Source organism: Leucoraja erinacea, chromosome 5 (assembly GCF_028641065.1).
Source record: "Leucoraja erinacea ecotype New England chromosome 5, Leri_hhj_1, whole genome shotgun sequence".
NCBI classification, from domain to species: Eukaryota; Metazoa; Chordata; class Chondrichthyes; order Rajiformes; family Rajidae; genus Leucoraja; species Leucoraja erinaceus.
The window spans coordinates 10,550,968-10,568,427 of record NC_073381.1 but is presented as its reverse complement, the minus strand read 5'-3'; the positions used below and the strand labels follow the sequence as shown (position 1 = coordinate 10,568,427).

General features: G+C 43.9%; 1 protein-coding gene across 1 annotated transcript in view; it reads left to right on the top strand.

The window, feature by feature from the left end:
* Window positions 1-17,460, top strand: part of adgrb3 (adhesion G protein-coupled receptor B3) — a 711,502-nt gene that overhangs the window by 436,922 nt on the left and 257,120 nt on the right. Inside the window, 1 exon segment of the mRNA XM_055635039.1 lies at window positions 1,823-1,898. Within this exon segment, the coding sequence (XP_055491014.1) occupies window positions 1,823-1,898 (76 nt within the window).

Below are 17,460 nucleotides of genomic sequence, written 5' to 3'. Positions count from 1 at the left end.
ATTCAGAAAGTATTCAGAACCCTTCACTTTTTCCACATTTTGTTACGTTACTGCCTTATTTTAAAATGGATTAAACTCTTTTTTTTAAATCATCAATCTACACACAATACCCCAGAATGAAGAAGCGAAAACAGGTGTTTAGAAATTTTAGGTTCATCCTGTTTCCATTAATTATCCTTGAGATGTATCCACAACTTGATTGGAGTCCACCAGTGGTAGATTAAATTGATTGGACATGATTTGGAAAGGCACACACCTGTCTATATAAGGTCCCTCAGTTGACACTGCATGTCAGAGCAAAAACCAAGCCATGAAGACGAAGGAATTGGCCGTAGACCTCCGGGACACGATTATGTCGAGACACACACCTGGGGAAGGGTATAAAACAATTTCTGCAGCATTGCAGGTCCAGAAGAGCACAGTGACCACCGTCATTCTTAAATGGAAGAACTTTGGAACCACCAGGACTCTTCATAGAACTGGCCGCCTGGCCAAACTGAGCAATTGGGGGAGAAGGGCCTTGGTCAGGGAGGTGACCAAGAAACTGATGATCACTCTGACAGAGCTCCAGAGTTCCTCTGTGGAGATTGGAGAACATTCCAGAAGGCCAACTATATCAACTCCACCAGTCAGGCCTTTATGGTAGAGTGGCCAGATGGAAGCCACGCCTCAGTAAAAGGCACATGACAGCCCGCTTGGAGTTTGTCAACAGGCATGAGAAACAAGATTCTCTGGTTTGATGAAACCAAGATTGAACTCTTTGGCCTGAATGCCAAGCGTCACGTCTGGAGGAAACCAGGCACCGTTCATCACCTGGCCAATACCATACCTACAGTGAAGAATGCTGGTGGCAGCATCATGCTGTGGGGATGTTTTTCATCGGCAGGAACTGGGAGACTAGTCAGGATTGAGCGAAAGATGAACGGAGCAAAGTACAGAGAGATCCTTGATGAAAACATGCTCCAGAGCGTTCTGGACCTCAGACTGGGGCGGAGGTTCACCTTCCAACAAGACAATGACCCAAAACGCAGCCAAGACAATGCAGGAGTGGCTTCGTGACAAGTCTGTGAATGTCCCTGATTGGCCCAGCCAGAGCCCGGTCTTGAACCTGATCGAACATTTCTGAAGGGACCTGAAAATAGCTGTGCATTGACGCTCCCCATCCAACTTGACAGAGCTTGAGAAAATCTGCAGAGAAGAATAGGAGTAATTACCCAAATACAGGTGTGCCAAGCTTGTAGCATCATACCCAACAAGACTTGAGGCTGTAATTGTTGCCAAAGGTGCCTCAACAAAGTACTGAGTAAAGTGTCTGAATATTTATGTAAATGTGATATTTCAGTTATTTATTTTTAATTACTTAGCAAAAATTTCTAAACACCTGTTTTCACTTTTGTAATGCAGGGTATTGTGTGTAGATTGATGATAAAAAATGTTTTAATCCATTTTAGAATAAGGCTGTAACATAACAAGATGTGTAAAAAGTGAAGGGTCTGAATACTTTCTGAATGCACTGTAGACTCTTGATTCGTACAGGTGTCAGGGTTTATGAGGAGAATGGGGTTTAATCTACCACTTAATCGATTTGTGGGACTCTGAAGAGAGACAAATCAAAGCCCCTCAGCCGAAACACTAACCCTCGCTGATATAAAATAATATTTAACAAACCGAAGGAATTCGGAAAATATATCAGAAATGGAGTTAGAAGAACAATTCCAGGCTTGGGGGATGTGGTGGGACAATGAGGTTTTTGAACAAGTCTTTGAAAGAGTATGTTGGGTTAAATGGCCTATTTGAGTAATGTACAATCTTTATTTTTCAGACTTGGATGAATCCTCTGTTTTTGTACTTGGCACGATATTTTACAAGAACTTGGGACTTATTTTGCCCTCCCCAAGGTAAGACAGACTGACGGTCCATGTTTATCAGCCTGAGGTGCCTGCTGATGTGTTTTTGTTACTTTTTTCCATGCTCCTGCTGATTTACTCTGAATGTTCTTTGTTTTTAAACAAAGAAACAAGCCACTTTAAATCATACTTTAAGTGGATTTTGTTATCTCTTTCACTGTGGCTCTTAACGCTAGGTCTTTAACCCAGGCCAATATTTCAAATCGTCTACTTGCGCAGACAATTCCCACAGATACCATGAATCCCAATATTAAATTGTCTATTATTTATACTGTGGCTTACTTAATTTATAGAGGCCTTTAAATAATATATTTTATCCTTTGCTGTAATGTTTTTTTCTTATTTATCAATTTCATGGTTCATGTCAACACTTCTTGAATAACATAACTAAATATTACTCTAACAAGTAACGATACATAATTGTAACGTTGCCTTCAAATAATAAATGCAGAAACAAGCACCACTGACAAGGCTACAGGAGGAAAAGAGCTGGAGTTGGGACAGGGTAGATGATCAACAGTAAAGAGTGGGTTTATTGTCATGAACAATGAAATCTTGTTGCAGCACAACAGAATATGTAAACCTAGTACACTGTAAACAATACGAGCCGGTGATGGACTGGGCAGCGTTCACCACTTTTTGCAGTCTTTTCCGCTCCTGGACATTTAAGTTGCCCTTTGGCAACTTTACTCAGAAACAGTACCTCATTAAGTTAAGGGGTTATGTTTATTATTACCCCCCCCCCCCCCCCCCCCCCCCCCCTTATGGAAAGATCATTCAGATAGCCTGAGTGGAAGAAGCTGTTCCTGAGTCTAGTGATGCGCACTTTCAAGCTTCTATAGCTTTTACCTGGTTGGAACAGGGAGATGAAGCATGGACTGGAATGGGACATGTCTTTGATTATGTTGGCTGCTTTTCCAATATTCTTTGAATTGCAATGGGAACAGAAACCAGAGCAAGTTATCCCAATAAAAGCAGAGCAATAGTGGTAACATGCAGTGAACAGTGAATGACTGCATGGACGTTTCAGGTGCATGATACCAGTCACATTTATTTACACCAAACTTGTGTATCAGGGGAATGATCTTACATTTTCACGCTGCTCTGCCATGGCATTGTTACTCTGTGAAGCCGTCTCGCAATGCTGCTGATGTTCACATTGCCTTTTGCCAATTGCGAAATACTATTCGCTAAAAGCTAAACTCGAATTAAAACTAACACCCAAAATTGTGATCCGACTGAAATGGATGTAGAGAAGATTTGCAAAGATGTTGGTAGAATTGAAAAGTTCTGCGAGGGGAAAATAGGAATAAAGCTGGAAATAAAACCCAACAAATGCAGTTATTCACAGAAGCTCAAGCAATGACTGTAGAGAGTGAAACCAAGTGAACACCTCTGCTGTTTTTTGAATAGGTTGTGGTATTGTTCTTTGGGACAGAAGAAGCTGAGATAGTGCATATCTATGAGCTTCCATCCCCTAAAGGTCAAACTGATGGGGTGAGGAGTGGTATACATTTGAAACAATAGGTGCAGAACCATTTGGGCGACAACATTCTCACCCTGAGGGGAGTAAGGATCTGAAACTCACTGCATGAAAAGGTGATAAACTCTTTTAAACTGTACTTGAATGTGGGTTTAGACATCCAAGACCTGCAGGTCTATGCACTGAATCCTTCGAGGAGGGTATAGACTTGGTGGGGTTTCCTTTCCTGCACAGGTGAAATGGTGCTGAATGTCCTCTGCCTGTGTTATAAATAACATGCAGAAAATCAGCAGGTTTTAGATAGATGTATACCTTATATTTTAAAAGGAATCTGTAACTAGTCCCTATTGTTAATGCAGTTACTGTAATTATCCAATATTGTTTCGGCAGATGCTTACTGCTCCCCATTGTTCAGTTTCTATTCTGAATATGCTCTTGGTCAGGGAAGGCTCTCTATTTACCCTATCGTTGTTCCATTTATCCCCTGTTGTTTAGCTACCTTTTTAAATTAACACAAAATGTTTATCTAGATAAATTCATGATCCTACGTGAGGTTCATGATCCTACTCCAAGTATTCATTCGTCCTCATGTGTTGTAGACGATTGCATCAGTCGGTTATTTAATTTTCTTCCAATGTGTGGCAGGAGATATTCCAAACGTTGTTGGGTGTTTGCCCCGGACTAAGCTGAGTGTTCCAGCGTAGGCCTGGGTACAGTCCTCCTTGAGAACCCACCTCCCAGACTCAGTAGGGTGCAAGATTTGTCTCATTACCTTCGAGGGCATCAAAGCCCACCGAACAGCTTTGAGATCTGACGAGAGACCATTGTCCTAAAATGTTATCGCTGTTTCTCTCTCCACGAACCTGCAGAGTTTGTGGGCGGCGCAGTGGCGCAGCGGAAGAGTTGCTGCCTTACCGCAGCAGAAGCCCGGGTTCAATGCTGACTATAGGTGCTGTCTGCACGGAGTTTGTTCGTTCTCCCAGTGACTGCGTTGGTTTTCTCTCGGTGTTCCAGTTCCTCCCACATTACAAAGACATGCAAGTTTGTAGGTTAATTGGCTTCTGCAACTTGTCCCTAGTGTGTAGGATAGAGTGAGTGTATGGGGTGATCGCTGGGCAGTGCATTCTCGGTGGGACGAAAGGCCTGTTTCCATGCTGTATCACTAAAACTAAGGAGTTTTCATGGTATTTTCTGTTTTTATTTTCAAAATTCATTACTTTTTAAGATGTGTATATAAATAGATGAGGACACAGGTCTACATCCGATGAATCAATTAAGATCAGTAAAACTAACCCCATAAATAATAAATACCTACTTGCTTCCTTTCTTCTCTGCCCCTGCTGATATCTCCGTTGAACCAAGTATAAGCTCGATGTGAGGAAGGGGAGGAGGAAGGGTAGTTCCATCCTGAAAGAAAGGATCTTCTGGAAATTCATGCTGCTTTATTGAATTCTGTGCAATGAAACAGCACAGAGGTGAGCATATACACCGCTGCAGATTGAGAACAACACCGGCTCCGTAAACTGGGCTTTCACCTGGCTGTTGGTCCAAGAATGCGCGATGTTGATCCAAGATGGTGCCAATGCCAGGTGATTCTTTATGTGCTGGTCCCTGAAGTGGATAGAAACGTAGAAAATAGGTGCAGGAGTAGGACATTCGGCCCTTCGAGCCTGCACCACCATTCAATATGATCATGGCTGATCATCCAACTCAGTATCCTGTCTCCTTCTCTCCATACCCCCTGATCCCTTTAGCCACAAGGGCCACATCTAACTCCCTCTTAAATATAGCCAATGAACTGGCCTCAACTACCTTCTGTGGCAGAGAATTCCACAGATTCACCACTCTCTGTGTGAAAAATTATTTTTCTCATCTCTGTCCTAAAAGATTTCCCCCTTATCCTTAAACTGTGACCCCTTGTTCTGGACTTCCCCAACATCATGAACAATCTTCCTGCATCTAGCCTGTCCAACCCCTTAAGAATTTTGTAAGTTTCTATAAGATCCCCCCCCCTCAATCTTCTAAATTCTAGCGAGTACAAGCCGAGTCTATCCAGTCTTTCTTCTATCCAGTCAATCTGCTACCACTCATTACCATCGCTCCACTATTTTTCAATCTTTATTTATCCTGTATCTGTACACTGTGGACAGCTTCATTGTACTCATGTATAGTCTTTTCACTCAGGCAACAAAGAAGCTTTTCACTGTACCTTAGTACTCATGACAATAATAAACGTAACAGAATTATAAAAGGACTGGACAAGCTCGATGCAGGAAAAAATGTTCCTAATGTTGGGCGAGTCCAGAACCAGGGGCCACAGTCTTAGAATAAAGGGGAGGCCATCTAAGACTGAGGTGAGAAAAAACTTTATCACCCAGAGAGTTGTGGAATTCCCTGCCACAGAGGGCAGTGGAGGTCAAATCACTGGATGGATTTAAGAGAGAGTTAGATAGAGCTCTAGGGGCTTGTGGAATCAAGGGATATGGGGAGAAGGCAGGCACGGGTTATTGATTGGGGACGATCAGCCATGATCACAATGAATGGCGGTGGTGGCTTGAAGGGCTGAATGGCCTCCTCCTGCACCAATTTTCTATGTTTCTCTGTTTCTAAAACTAAATTGATATTGGCGAAGAAGATTGACCCCATTACCAAAAACAATTTCTATTGTTTGGATATCGGCTCCAATTAAAACACATCACTCCAAGGTGCTTGAATTACACCACGTTGTTCAGGAGATTTCCTATCCTTTCAATCAATCCACTATGCCTATAAATGTGTGTTAGTTTGTTTCAGCTCCAGGGTTAGACTGGAGAGGTCTGGGGTTCTTCTCCATGGAACAAAACAGGTTGATTGTAGCTTTAATGGTAGTGACGCGACCAACTGCAGAGCTGGAATCTTCAGTAAAGCACAAAGTGCTGGAGGAACTCGGAGTCAGGCAGCATATGTGGTGGGAATGGACAGGTGACCTTATGGGTTGGGACCCTTCTTCGGACTGGCACAGTCATGGGGTTGGTGACTGTGTGCAGGTTATGAATTCGGAGTTGGAAAACAGAAGCACTTCCCATGAGCAGATGGTACATGGCACAAGAAAGATTTGATAAGGTCCCACATAGGAGATTAGTGGGCAAAATTAGGGCACATGGTATTGGGGGTAGAGTGCTGGCATGGATAGAGAATTGGTTGGCAGACAGGAAACAAAGAGTAGGGATTAATGGGTCCCTTTCAGAATGGCAGGCAGTGACTAGTGGGGTACCACAAGGCTCGGTGCAGGGACCGCAGCTATTTACAATATTCTGTACTAAATCATTTGGTTGAAGGGATTCAAAGTAACATTAGCAAATTTGCAGATGACACAAAGCTGGATGGCAGTGTGAACTGTGAGGAGGATGCTATGAGAACGCAGGGTGACTTGGACAGATTGGGGGAGTGGGCAGATGCATGGCAGATGAAGCTTAATGTGGATAAATGTGAGGTTATCCACTTTGGTATCAAAAACAGGAAGGCAGATTACAATCTAAATGGCGTCAAGTTGGGAAAAGAGGAAGTACAACGGGATGTGGGGGTCCTTGTTCATCAGTCTATGAAAGTGAGCATGCAGGTACAGCAGGCAGTGAAGAAAGCAAAAGGCATGTTTATTTTAATTTTTTTTTAATTTTTTTTTATTTTAATCAAATATTTATTCAAATATTAAAATAGTATTTACAATACAATAAAACAAAACAGCATCATAATACAAGACAAAACAAATATGCTAAGCAACTGCTAAACAACTATATTGCAATCCTTGTCCAGGATACATTCAACCCCCCTCGGTGCCCAGCGGTCACGGAACTCCCTCAGGGTGCCCGTAGACAGGGCGTATTCCCTTTCCATCCGCACCCGGGCATGGACATATCCCCGGAAAAGGGGCAGGCAGCCGGCTCGGGTAGAGCCCTCCCACCGTCTGCCGCCTTAACGCATGTTGGCCTTTATAACAAAAGGAGTCGAGTATAGGGGCAAAGAGGTCCTTCTGCAGTTGTACAGAGCCCTAGTGAGACCACACCTGGAGTATTGTGTGCAGTTTTGGTCCCCTAATTTGAGGAAGGACATTATTGATACTGAGGGAGTGCAGCGAGGTTTACAATGTTAATTCCCGGGATGGCGGGACTGTCATAAGCTGAGCGAATGGAGCAGCTGGGCTTATACACTCTGGAGTTTAGAAGGATGAGAGGGTGTCTTATTGGAACATATAAGATTGTTAAGGGTTTGGACACGATTGATGTAGATCATGTGCATGTAAATATAGTGACCTCACCACTACTAACCACTCCCCATATCAGGGGATCCCTCTATTGGACAGACATACAGCTAGGGCAGATTGTTATGAGATATTAATAAAACGAGTAGTAAAGACACAACGTGGACTCCTCTTTACGATTGAGGCAGGAAACATGTTCCCGATGTTGGGGGAGTCCAGAACCAGGGGCCACAGTTCAAGAATAAGGGGTAAGCCATTTAGAACGGAGACGAGGAAACACTTTTTGTTGTGAGTCTGAGGAATTCTCTGCCTCAGAGGGTGGTGGAGGCCAGTTCTCTGGATACTTTCAAGAGAGAGCTAGATAGGGCTCTTAAACATAGCGGAGTCAGGGTGTATATGGGGAGAAGGCAGGAATGGGGTATTGATTGGGGATGATCAGCCATCATCACATTGAATGGCGGTGCTGGCTCGACGGGCTGAATGGCCTACTCCTGCACCTATTGTTTATTGTCTATTGTTTGAAGAAGGATTTCGGCCCGAAACGTTGCCTATTTCCTTCGCTCCATAGATGCTGCTGCACCCGCTGAGTTTCTCCAGCACTTTTGTCTACTGTCTATTGTCTATTGTCTATTATCTAATGATTATTGATAAGACTGGTTGATAATGATGGGCAAAAGATATGGAGGGAGCTGAGCAAAATCTTTTCTGCACAATAGATGCACAAGTGATTATTTGGAACCCACAGTCCTGCATGTTTTGATGGAAGACTTTCAATAGATAACTGGGAAGGTACGAGAGTAATTTGGAGGGATGTGGCAAATGTGAAGCAATGTGATGGAAGAAAGGAGTCTCCACAGAGCACCATATATTCAATGGGCCAAATGGTACCCTACTGCGCTGTAATCATTATGATTTTACAATACATTATATCTGTGAACGTACAAAAGTGTAAAGTTAAGAAGACATCCTAATTACTCAGGCAGGAACTCTACGGGGTGTTATTTTTTTTCGGCGAGTACACTGCCTGTCAGCATTCTTTGGAAAAAGACAATTTACAAGATAGTGGTTCAGCTTGGTACTTTGTTTGCTTGTATTCTTCCTGGAGGCTTTGCGTTAATTTAATGACAGGCTCACACATGCTAAGATTTTTATGATATTTCCGGCCAATTAGAGGGAACAGCAGCAGTTTGAGGCTGTATTACTGTAAAATAATAAACCAACTAATCTTTAAGTGATGAATATAATTGAAATTTAAGTGCCGATCATTAAGCATTGTTTCTGATATAATTAGCAAAAGTCTAAGCATTTCTGTGCAATAATGCCTTTTTCCCCTAATTATTGATCATCTTTCAACGAAACCGTGCTCAGAAGGCATCGTCAATATTGACCCAGTCACTCGCAACTCTGTTCATATTGACTAATATCTTTAATAAAGCCCACGTAATTATTAAGATCAAACGACATAGCAACGAAACCGTGCTCAGGGGGTGGTGATTGGCAGTCGTCAGCCGCCGGATATTTCGGCAACGGAGACCCGCCTCCCAGAGGTTGGGGTGAGAGCAGTCCTTGGCGATGCTGAGCCTTGCAACAGCGCTGTTCATATTGACTCAATGGAGGGGAGCGAGGAAAGCGGTGAGTGGGCACGTGAATGCTTCTTAACAGATTAAACAAACCATACTTTTGTTATTTCGATGGTGACTGTTCACCAGCGAGGAGACAGATGGACCTTCTTCAGTTCGAATCAACGCTCTACCTTCTTGATGTAGAGGTATTGTGGGTCCAAGAGAGGTAATCGGAGATGTTGACTCCCAGGAACCTGAAGCTAGAAACACGTTCCACCTCCGTCCCGTTAATGTGGATGGGGGTGTGCGTGCCGCCCCTGGACTTCCTGAAGTCTACAATGAGCTCCTTGGTCTTCTTGGAGTTAAGGGCCAGGTTGTTGTCAGCGCACCATGCTGCTAAGTGCTGGACCTCCTCCCTGTAGGCCAGTTGATGGTTTTTTGCTGTGTAGTTGCATCAACTTTGAACACAGCTGAGCCGATCCATTCGAAAATGAACAAGCTGGAAATAAACCCTAGGTTCTATTTGGTCTCTAGGTTGATAAGTCGATGAGTTGATGCTGGGTATGCAGTCAATTCCACCAGGAAAATGCTATGTTATTCCTGCAAGCCCTTCCAGCAAAGTATAGTCTTACATAAGGCACATCTGGCCCAACTTTAAACGTTGAGTATGACATGAAGCTTTGATTCTGATCACCTGTAAACTAGTTAATAATGTGCTCGACCAGCTGATCGCAGAAGGATTTTAAACAAACTGATAAGCGGCGCTTGATAATGTGTCAAACACGTGTCTGTGCCTCGAATGGTACCAGGTGCTTAATGGGAACGCAGCTATAGGCCAAGACGGAGCCCTCAAGCTTCAAATTCTGGCACCACAGGGTTTTAAATATGTGTGCCACAAATGCCAATGTGCAGCCAGCTCACCAGGGAAAGCAATTAGGAAATAAGAATATTAGAAATAATGATCTGGTGCAGGTTATTCAGTCCCTCTCCCTGTTGCCACATTCCAATAAGATTATACTGAGCTTTAGGTTTTTTTAGACATACAGCATGGAAACGGGCACTTTGGTCGATCGAGTCCGAGCCGGCCAGTGATCACCCGTACACTAACACTATCCTACACACTAGGGTCAATTTACAATTTTTACCTAAGCCAATTAACATGCAAACATAGAAACATAGAAAAAAGGTGCAGGAGTAGGTCCTTCGAGCCTGCACCGCCATTCAATATGATCATGGCTGATCATCCAACTCAGTATCCTGTACTTGCCTTCTCTCCATACCCCCTGATCCCTTTAGCCACAAGGGCCACATCTAACTCTCTCTTAAATATAGCCAATGAACTGGCCTCAACTACTTTCTGTGGCAGAGAATTCCACAGATTCACCACTCTCTGTGTGAAAAAATGTTTTCTCATCTCGGTCCTAAAAGACTTCCCCCTTATCCTTAAACCCTTGTTCTGGACTTCCCCAACATCGGGAACAATCTTCCTGCATCTAGCCTGTCCAACCCCTTAAGAATTTTGTAAGTTTCTATAAGATCCCCTCTCAACCTTCTAAATTCTAGCGAGTACAAGCCGAGTCTCGCTAGCCGAAACCGAAAGTCGAAACATGCACATCTTTGGGGTTGTGGGAAGAAACCCCAAGCACACGGAGAAAGCCCATGCGATCACGGGGACAACGTACAAACTCCATACAGACAGCACACGTAGTCAGGACTGAACATGGATCTTTGGCGCCATAAAACAGCAACTCTACCACTGTCACACTGTGCCCATCCACTGAGCTCTTGGGTCAGTATCACCTTCCTACATGTTGAGTACAACACAAGTGGTGAAGGAACTGAACAGTACTAGCAGTAACAGGGGAAGTCCTGGACAGACAGCTCTTCAGGTAGGGACCCTTCATCAGTCTGATGATGTAGCCTGATCCGCTGAGTTCCTCCAGCACTTCACTCCAGATTCCAGCATCTGCAGTCTCTTGTAGCTTTTCCTCCCGACATTTGTCCCTTGATACCCTCGATGACCTTTTGTGTGGGAAGAGAAGTCCTTGTCCCTCTTCACCTTGGGTGGCAGCCATTGCCAGGGAATGTCACTGCACATGGGCCTTTCCATTGGCAAACTGAGCCCTATGCAACCCATCCTAATCTCTGCCTACAACCAAATCTCCCAAAGGGTGTTAGGACAGGAGGAACGACTTAACAGGTTACAGATGAGTTAGAACTTAAGAGGAAAATGATTAAAAATCACTCAGATGAAACCATTTGTGGAATTGGTGAACAACTCTGTCTGATTTATGGACTCAAGTTACTGCTTCTGATAGTAACTTCCAGCTGGACATTTTCAGTATGTGTCGGAAGGAGCTGCAGATGCTGGTTTAAACCGAAGATAGACACAAAATGCCGGAGTAAGTCAGCGGGACAGGCAGCAGTCTGAAGAAGGGTCTCGACCTGAAACGTCACCCATTCCTTCTCACCAGAGATGCTGCCTGACCTGCCGAGTTACTCCAACAAGTTGTGTCTAATTACATTTTCAGTATTTGCTTTGGTTTTTTTTTTATCCACTGAATGAAAATAACTTGTTTGCTTACGAAGAAAGGCTTGTGAGAATCCACAAAGCAGTAACTGTTCTCGATAGCACCAATTGCTCAGCTTACTGCAGGAGTGCCATTTCCCTTCATCACCTTCCCCTCCGCTCCCCCGTCACAGCCTAAGGTTGCTATTGGACTAATGGGAATTGCGTGTTCGACCAACTCGGAGCAGCAACTCAGCTCTGCATTGCACTTTCTGCACATTAACTGCAGCTTCAGGCAACAACCTTTCAGAGAAAAGGGTTCAGCAGAAACGATCGGGAGCTTGTGAAGCCCTTGCCATAGATATTCTCTGAGTTTTGTATTATTACAGTGAGGACGTGTACAATGGGATTTTAATATTCCTGCCATTGGTCCCTCTCCCTGTTGCCACATTCAATACGATTACATCGCGCTTTAGGTTGTCTTAGACATACAGCATGGAAACGGGCCCTTTGGTCAACCGAGTCCAAGCCGGCCAGTGATCACCTGTACACAAGCACTATCCTACACACCGAACTTGAAAAACCTTTCACTGATAAACTGCATTCCAAAGGAAATGAGGAGAAATGTCTTTAGTCAGAGGGTCTTAAATCTGTGAAATTCATTGCCACAGACAGTTGTTCAAGCCAAGTCAATAGATAATTTTAAGGCTGAACTTGGCAGATCCCTGATTTTTAAGGGTGTCAGAGATTATGGGGAGAGGTCAAGAAAAAGGGGTTGAGAGGGAAAGATAGATCAGTCACGATAGAATGATGGAGTAACTTGATGGGCCGAATGGCCTACTTCTGGCTCCTATGGTTTATGAACTTTTGATTCAAAGAATGAATCGGCCTAGTTTACAGAATTATCATCCATTCAAAAACTGCAGATCTGAAAGAAGAGAGAGTGTAACAGATAGTCAGCCAGCTAGCCGATGAGAATTTAGTTTTGGGATACAGCGCAGATACAGGACCTTCAACCTGCTGGGTCCGCGCTGACCAGCGACCCCACACACTAACATTATCCTACACACTAGGAACAATTTACAATTTTACCAAACCAATTAATCTACAAACCTGTACATCTTTGGAGTGTGGGAGGAAAGTGGAGATTCCAGATAAAACACACGCAGATCACGAGGAAAAGGTACAAACTCCGTACAGACAGCACCCATAGTCAGGATCGAACCCAGGTAACGCAGTAACTTTACCGCTGCACCACCGTGCCGCCCCAAGTTTGTGCAGTAATGGGCTTTACAGAATCTTGGAGTAAGCGTTGCGTTTTCTATGTTATTGCCCAAACGGGGCAACAATCTTTTTTCTTCAGGAGTAGCCCCACAGGTTCAAGGAAGACTTTCTCCCATTCCAGTTATGTTATCACTTGATGACTTGGACTATGCAAAACGGTGACAGATGGCAGGGTATTGAGCCTTCAATACTGATAATGCAAAGCAAAGGAAATTAAACACAATAAGCACTGGCAAAAGCAAGTGTATAAGAAGCTGGATTTGAGTATAGGAGCAGGGAGGTTCTACTGCAGTTGTACAGAGTCTTGGTGAGACCACACCTGGAGTTTTGTGTACAGTTTTGGTCTCCAAATCTGAGGAAAGACATTATTGCCATAGAGGGAGTACAGAGAAGGTTCACCAGACTGATTCCTTGGATGTCAGGACTTTCATAAGAAGAAAGACTGGATAGACTCGGTTTGTACTCGCTAGAATTTAGAAGATTGAGGGGGGATCTTATAGAAACTTACAAAATTCTTAAGGGGTTGGACAGGCTAGATGCAGGAAGATTGTACCCGATGTTGGGGAAGACCAGGACAAGGGGTCACAGTTTAAGGATAAAGGGGAAATCCTTTAGGACCGAGTTGAGGAAAAGATTTTTCACACAGAGAGTGTAAAATCTCTGGAATTCTCTGCCACAGAAGGTAGTTGAGGCCAGTTCATTGGCTATATTTAAGAGGGAGTTAGATGTGGCCCTTGTGGCTAAAGGGATCAGGGGGTATGGAGAGAAGGCAGGTACAGGATACTGAGTTGGATGATCAGCCATGATCATATTGAATGGCGGTGCAGGCTCGAAGGCCGAATGGCCTACTCCTGCACCTATTTTCTATGTTTCTATTATTGCAGACAGCGATAGTAATTGAAGTGGAGAAGTTCCATTTAAGGAATTAATGAAACCAAAATAATAATAGATAAAGCCCATCGTCAAAAGGCACCATAGATAGGAAATGTTAATCGTTGATGAAATTTTGGAAGACTGAAAGGAATATATTTTTCATTGCCAAATCAAAGACGCAGTGGGGATCAATTTGCAATGATTCAATCAACACATTGAGGAAAAAGAAAGAAGTGAAAAGATGTACTGTAGAGGCCGCATGTAAAGTGCAGTCAGTAGAAGACTGGAAGTGTTGGATGGCTGGTGGGGAAGGATTCAAGTGGAAGCAAATGGACTTTGAGAACTGCCTGGGTTAATGCACATGGAGCCAATGAATGGGAGACTATGCATGGCACCAGATCTTTTTCTTTGGAATCTACTTAATGCATTAGTTAGATTATTCGTTGTGTGTTCATCTTCTTTACATCAGTTAATTGGATCAATCCTGCATTAAATTTAGTCCTGACCTCTGGTGTTGTCTGGGTGGAGCTTGTATGTTTGAGTTTGAGTTTGATTTCAGTTTATTGTCACGTGTACCGAGGAACAGTGAAAAGCTTTTCTGTTGCGTGCTGACCAGTCTCCCTGTGACAATATGATTTAGCCCCGAGTACATTCAGACATGCACCTACAACACATTCGCAGGGCTCAGTCTGCTGCAGAGCTCATCCATGGAGATCTGGAATGCACAGATGCACAAACTGCAGCTCATCAGTATATCTCAACGGAGCCACCATGCCAGCGTCCAGCCCGGTCATTCCTTCTTCTCCCTGCTCCGGACAGAAGGTACAGAAACTCACAAATGTGCACCACCAGTTTCAGGACCAGCTTCTCCTCTGAATGGTCCTTCCATTAGCTTTAGGGTACTGTCCAATTCACTTCTTTACCATTGCAGACATTGGACCTAGTCTAGTGAACTGGTGCGCTACAATGATGAGAACCATATTCTGAACTCTATATCTTCTCCTTCACGCTACCTATCGTACTTGAGTTTGGCTTGATTGCATTTATTTTTTGGTATTGTCGGATTTGATTGAAGGGCATGCAAAACAAAGTTTTTCACTGTACCTCAGTACACATGACAATAATAGACCTAGACCAATAGCTCGGTGATATAATCTGTCCTTTTATATTGCTTTGGAAACTTTTCCTGGTAACCTGTTGGAGAATAGGTTGAGGGCAGGCTTACATTACCCGACCAGTGTTTGGATCGGTATTCAAGGTTAGACTACTGATGGAGGCGAGAGAGCTGTGTACCTACGGCGGTGTCCAGATGGTGCAGGGTGAATCTTACAAATTTACAGCAAAGCCTGGGGCCATTCAGTCTTTGCTCTGACTGTCGGGTTACTCAGACGTGTTGACTGCTCAGCAAAGGTGACTTTAACTCGGGGAGACAGATAATATTTGAAGCAGATTCAAGCTCTTCAGGCTGAATCCTTTCATGTTAATATCTATCTGCCTCTTGTGCCGAGACTTCTTTATATTTTGATTGCTAGGGAGGATCTCCGTGATGCCCTTCACGTTGTTGAACTAACTCGCATTAATGGAGCTGCACTTCCATCATTTGACCTTTCTGCTATTCTCCTTTGTCACTGCTCTGCCTGAAATATTATGGATTCCAACAGTGCCATTGTATTGTTTCTTAAAGCAGCAAACCATTGCCCATAACAATGAGTAATGGATTGCATGAACAGTAAATAGTGCAGCTGAGATGACTGGTTGCTCCAAATATTTCTATTACCACAGGAATAATGCAGAAATAATGTACACTACACTTTGTCAGCAGGTTGTTTTGAATGGCTACACTTAAGAGTAAAGCCACCTGGTAATTGCCTGGTGTATAAGTTGTGACAGATAATGTTTTTTTTTTTTGCTAAACCACCTGTCGAAATCTAAATTAACTGAACCAATTGTTCTTCCACTCCACCGAACATATATGTCTTTTTTCCACACCATCCCTTCCTTAAATGACTAACCTCTGTGCTACACATGATCTGAGACCCCACAAATGTGGGAGTATATGTATCTTTCACTTCTTCCTTTGGACTACAAAACTCTGGCATGTGAGTAAATTATATATTATTTGGAAGCAGCTGTAGCCTATATTCTGACCTTTTACCGGCACCTCCGCTCCAAGAGCAGTGTTCAAACTGCTGCTTGTTCCAGTCACAATCAGACAGATCCTCTGTCTCACCTTCCTCTTTGCTACACCTATATCAAGTTCCTTTAAATTGAATTGAATTGAACACTTTATTGTCACATGTGACACGTCACAGTGAAATTCTTTGCATACCCAGGTATGTAAATAGTCCCCATGTAAAGAGCACTTACAAAGTAGCCCTAGGTCCCCCTTTGTTCTTACCCCCCCTCCCTCTCCCTGACAGCGGTTCCCCACGCCAGGTCCTTCATTGCTCCCAGCCGCGAGTCCTCCGACTCTCAAGTGATATCTGTGACCGGTCCTTTACTCTCAAGTGATATCTGTGACGGGTCCAATTTAAACTTTGATGGTCCACTTGAAAAAGCTTTGGTTTCACAACCTCTAGTGATGTGATTTAATATTCTCATTGACGTGTTCTAATCCTTCCAGGGGCTCGCGCTCCCTCTCCGTAACCACCTCCATGTTTCCGATGGCCCACTCCTGCACCTCTTGCCTATTATCTGTTGTCCAGCCTTCAGATGTCTATGTTCTTCCTGCTCCAGTTTTGCCTTCACCATCACAGGTGGGACACTGCTGCAGAAAGAGCCAGTAGGTTGGCCATGCAGTAGGTAGGTGCCAGCACAATGATCATGCTCATGCCTGAAGCGGAGCATTCATCACTGGATGCCATCTTCTCCGGCAGTTGGGTGACAAGGTGGGAGATGAGTCTTGGATGCCACTATGGGAGAGGACAAGCATAGAGCAGTAAGAGGCATAGATTCATAGAGTCATACAGCGTGGAATCAGGCCCTTCGGCCCAACTTGCACACGCCAACCAACGTGCCCCATCTACACTAGCCCCACCTGCCTGCATTTGGCCCACATCCTTCCAAATCTATCCTATCCATCCACCTGTCCAAATGTTTCTTAAATGTCATGACAGTACCAGCTACCTCGTCTGGCAGCTCGTTCCATACACCCACCACCCTTTGTGTTTAAAAAAAAAAAAAAAAAAGCCTGACCCAGCCACATGACTGAATTGCAATTGAAGGCCAGCTTTCCTCAGCAAGAAGCAAGAAGCCACAGCTCAGTCCATGTGACCCATAATTTCCCAGCAGCCACTGCTCCCGGCCTCCTCCCGGCCTCCCAAGCAAGAGCCTCAGCCCAGCAGCAACGAGGGATTCTGCTCCATTCAATCAGTCTGAAGAAGGGTCTCGATCTGGAATGTCACCCATTCCTTCTCTCCAGAGATGCTGCCTGTCCCACTGAGTTACTCCAGCATTTTGTGTCTATCTTTCATTCAATCCCATGCTGGCTTCTGGTTACAGATACAATTAGCAATAAGTGGTTTGATTAAAAACCTCATCAGATGGTGCTGTCTGCAGCAATTTTTAAGAGGTCATCTTCTTCATTCATGATGCACAATCAATAC